Consider the following 4,775-nt stretch of genomic DNA (forward strand, 5'->3'; position numbering starts at 1 on the left):
TAGTTTTATGTAAACAGACATTTGAATGCCAAATCTTTACTTCTCAGAAAACCCTTACTCTTTGCATCCCAGCTAAACGTTGACGGGGTTAGGGCTCCCTCTAGTGGTTAAAAATCCTCACTGGAAACGTCTTTAATCATTGACTGAAACGTTTTCATGTTTTTACTCTCATCTGCAACATTTTATTGTAATGTATTTTCCTATTATTTGCCTCAAATCTTTTTTTATTTGCAAAGCACCCTGTAGCTATTTGGAAAAGTGCTTTTTATAGATTATTATTAAGGTTCTTAATTCAACTATTGCCTCGTGTTCCCAAAGTCGGTAGCCACTTGGATTCTTAAAATGATTAAGAAGGGAGAGCACTCGCATGCCAAACCAACATAACCTCGGCCTCGGGAGACACGCTGGCCCTGGGGTGCAGCGCGAGACCCTAAGCACCTGTGGGGGGGTTTTGGGTGCCATGCAGTCGAATCTGGCTGAGGGGAGAGCGGGGTAATGTGGGACATTTTTTACATTTGCTCCCCTCTAGGCGAGCTAAAATGATATATCAGTAAAATGTACACATTTCCCATTAATTCAGGATGTTTTCTAGCAATCGAAATGATCAGAATGTCTTCAGGACAAAAGGCAGTGAAAATATGATTATTTTTAAAAAAGTGGTCTTGTGTCTCACTTACCAGAGCTTCGAGGCAAAGTGATCCACTTACTTTTTCCACTTTAAAACTACCATAACAACACATGTTGTAATAGTTAAAATCCTGAAAGCTAGATTGACAACAACACATTCCAAAACTAATATCGGACTAGTAACAAAATCATGGGGATTAGTCAATTAAGCAGATTTATGATTATTATGATTCATGTGATCTCTTGCACACACTAGCTTACCTGCACATTGTAGTACACATATGGTAATTTAATGTATTTACATTTAAAAAATCCCCTTACGTTACTCTTACTTTTATACTTTAAGTAGTTTTGAAACCAGTACTTTTATACTTTTACTTAAGTAAAAAGCTTGAGTTGATACTTCAACTTCTACAGAAATATTTTTAAACCCTAGTATCTATACTTCTACTTGAGTAATGAATTGGAATACTTTTGACACCTCTGTCAAACAGTATGTGCCCTGAAAATACCAATTTAGCTGAATCAGTTCTAAACTGGACCATATCAGGTCAAAAGTGACATGTTCCCCCACACGCATATCAAATCAGTTCCTGAGCTTTATAAAGCCTTTTGTGCCTATTTTCATTTTATTTTGTTTCATTCTATTTATTTTATACATGCTATTCACTTGCCTGTCTCCTGTCATCCTGCTTATTGTGTATGTATGTTTGTGTATACATGGATGTATATGTGTATGGTTATATATATATATATATATGTGTGTAAAGATATATATTGCAGTGCTCACTGTTAGTTTGGGGTGTGACTTTTTTGTTTTGTTGTCTGTTTTGTTTTTCTAATGTATGTACTCATAAAACGGTAATAATCCAATAAAGAAGAGTAAAAAAAAAAAAAAGGCAATGCAGAGCAGGTTGTAACCCAATATCACATAATTATGTAACATCAGAGACGTGCACAGATAGACCCCTAGTGGTGCTCAAGCATGGGACCTTTTGCCCTGGACGAGAAAAGTTCGGACGCTTCAGCACAGCGCAAAGCCTTAAATAACAGCTGGCTCCCATCCACTCCCATGTTAAAACTTTGTGCCGGTCACACCGGAGGCTGAAGCACCGCGAGGCAGCCTTGGCGCCTCGCGGTGCTTCAGCCTCCGGTGTGACCGGCACAAAGCCGTGCAGCGATCTACTGGATCAACGGGTGATATTATTAGCGCTGCCCGGCGGTTCAGCGTCGCTTCAGTGTCCGTTGTGAACAGCAAATTGCGGGGCGATAGGGATTAGCGCGGTGCTTTGGCGTCGCCTCCACGTTCTGTGTTCCTCTTTCAAAATGAATGCGCTGTTGATGTCTTCTAAAACAGACTCAATGGCAGCATCTACACATCTCAGCTCGCCAGCGGCAGGCATGTTTGTTGAAAACGAATTCAACCCAAGGGCACTTTGATGACGTGGTTGATTACGTTAACGTTGATCATCTGTCAATCATCGTATAAAGCCCGCCCTGACAATCTTATTGGCCCGGTCGGGCATAATTTTTCCTCAACGGAGCGACTCCAGACCGAACTGCCCGACCAAAAATGTTGTGGGCGGGGCTAAGTTCGTCTGGCATCCAGGCTACTATTATGTTGGATCAGGCCATCAACTAGTAAAACAAATGGGGAGAATCAGTAAGTTTTTATTTATTATTATTTTTAATTTTGTAAAAAATGTTGGCGATGGGGGTTTGAGCACCTGCCCCCAAAATATCTGTGCACGTGCCTGTGTCCCATAGTCTAAGTTCTTGGGCATCAGGAAGTTAGATCAAAAGGAGAGTAAAGGTCATGATCAAAGGAAAGAAAGAAATATTTAAATGGAGTTCGCTTTTGTTTCACAGACAATAAACCAAATAAAGAAGAACAATTATAATGTGTGAGTTTGGAATTGAGACAATCAGAAATTCTACTACAAGTGACACAATAATGGAGATACCTTCTGACAAACTATACTCCAAGCAGTCTTCTGCCAAATATGCCATTTGGAAAAGGAATAAGATAAAATCCAAACACGATGAATTAAATGATTGGAGGAAAGAGAGAGATAGCGACAAAGCAAAGGTTATAGACACGCTTGAGGGAGAAATTGAGGATCTCCAGAAGAAGCTGGAAGATGGAAGACGAAGGGAGGCAGACCTGGAGAAGAGCCTGAAGGAAAGCCAAAAAAGTGAGCGGGACAAAGCTGAATTAAGAGAAGCTTTATACCAAAAGAGCTTGCAACATGCAGTGACCAGACAAATGTTAGCTGACACCCATATTCAATACGGAGCGGCACTAGCTGAGGTTGAAAGAAGGAGGGATTCAGTGGTGGCACACATGCAAAGAACGATGGATGCATGCAGTACGATGGCGATTCAAACACAGAATGCATTCACAGAAATGAAAAAACAGGCAAAACGACTGGAGCATGTGGTGTTAAACCTCAAAAAGGAGCTCGTTCAGTTTGAGGAGGAGAAGCAGAGGGTCGTTGAGAACTTCAAAGACGAACTGTCCCAAAAGGACAAAGTTATTAAGAACGAAAAACAGGGGAGGAAGACTGATAAAGAGGATGCTGTCTTCGATAAAATGGAGCAGGATAAAATAATAACCGAGCAGGGTGAGCGGATCACAGACTTGGAGAACGACAAAGTGTCATTGAACCTTCTACTGATTTCTATCTCCAAGAAATGTTCGGTTCTCTCCAACAAAGTTGAGGAGATAGAGGTTGTAAAAGAGGGAATGAGAGCAGTGGGGTCTGAAATGGCTGCTGTACAGGAAACCAACTTTCTTCTTAAGTCGGGAGTGAATGCAATGAGGAGAAAGATCAAGCGACTGGAGATGGAAAGACAGACAGAAAAAGAAAAATTTAAGGAAATGCAAGAACATCTGACTGAGACCAAGCAACAAAACGTCACACTGACAGAAAATAAGAGACTTTTAATAAGTAAATTGAAGATGAGCGAGAAGGAGTTGAACAAGAAGCAGGAGGAGACCAGAATCCTAGGGACACGTATGATGCGTCTCAACGCGGATATAGAGTCTTGTGCCTGTGTTATCCATGACACCAAGAAATTAAAAACCGGGGTACTGAAAATGAAAGAACAATGCCCAAGTTATGATGAAGTGAGGGTGGGTGAGGAAACCAAAGAAGACTACCAGCATCGCATCTACTTTCTTAATAAAAAGTTGCATCTCAGTGAAACGCGCCATGAGAGTTCCATAAAGGAGGTGAAACATTTACAACATCAGCTGACGGAAGCACAGGAGCACGTGCACATGGTGAGGGTTCAATTCATCGGATTACTCAAGGAGAAAAAGTTGGAGGTAGAAAATTTGAACAAAGAACTAAAGAACAAAGCAAAACGTCCTCCAGTGACCAGAGATCCCCCAACCTGCCCAGTCGGGCCCAAATGAAGCAGACGAGTGCATAGGCTGCCAATCGTCCAGTGAAGCAGAGGCCGTCCCCCTGCTCGGAGGAGAAGCGGACAACCAAGAGTCTGCAGTCGTCCACAGATACTCCGCAGTTATGCATCAGGTCCATGATCCCTTAGGAGGATCAAGCCACCAAATGGTGGTTGATGTAGACCAGGGGTTCTCAAACTTTTGCATGCTGGGCCCCCCCAAAGCTGGTTAGGGGTAGTTGGGGTCATTTGCCAACACCTCGGCACACAAAACACACTGAGGACGTTGCTCAGTCGTGCCAGTGACGGTGAAACCAAACTGCAAATGGCTCTCGTCATATTTGCGAAGCTTTGGCTTCTTCGCAACCGGCTCATCAGTTGCCTGACTGTAACGATCAGAAACTTGTCCATAGTTTTGTTTGTTTGCTGATACAATGTGTGTGATGTTAATAAAGTTCTAATTGCAATGTCGTGGTCTTGTGAGTGTGTTTGTATGTGTGTCTGTGAGCGACTTGCACTGGAATAATGAATATGGCTGTGCTAGCCAATGGATGCTAACAAAACGAACAGTAAGATGCATTCATTTATCCCAAACAAATGCACAGACATGCAAAGGCACACTCATGCAGGAAGGGAAATTTAATCTCTGCTTTTGACCCATCTGGTGCAGGACACAAAGAGCAGTGAGCGACCATGTACAGCGCTTGGGGAGCAGATGTTGGGGGAGTAAGGTGCCTTGC

General features: G+C 42.3%; 1 protein-coding gene across 1 annotated transcript; it reads left to right on the forward strand.

Annotated features, from left to right (window-relative positions):
- Positions 1-2,581: 2,581 nt before the first annotated feature.
- LOC133949151 (myosin heavy chain, clone 203-like) lies at positions 2,582-4,048 on the forward strand. Its single transcript, XM_062383347.1, has one exon. It carries the CDS (start codon positions 2,582-2,584, stop codon positions 4,046-4,048), a length of 1,467 nt encoding a protein of 488 aa, XP_062239331.1.
- Positions 4,049-4,775: the final 727 nt, after the last annotated feature.

This window comes from Platichthys flesus, chromosome 23 (assembly GCF_949316205.1).
Source record: "Platichthys flesus chromosome 23, fPlaFle2.1, whole genome shotgun sequence".
Classification (NCBI taxonomy): domain Eukaryota; kingdom Metazoa; phylum Chordata; class Actinopteri; order Pleuronectiformes; family Pleuronectidae; genus Platichthys; species Platichthys flesus.

What these genes read in the sequence shown, in the direction of transcription:
- LOC133949151 (XM_062383347.1), top strand. Translation starts at nt 2,582, where the DNA reads ATGGAGATACCTTCTGACAAACTATACTCCAAGCAGTCTTCTGCCAAA.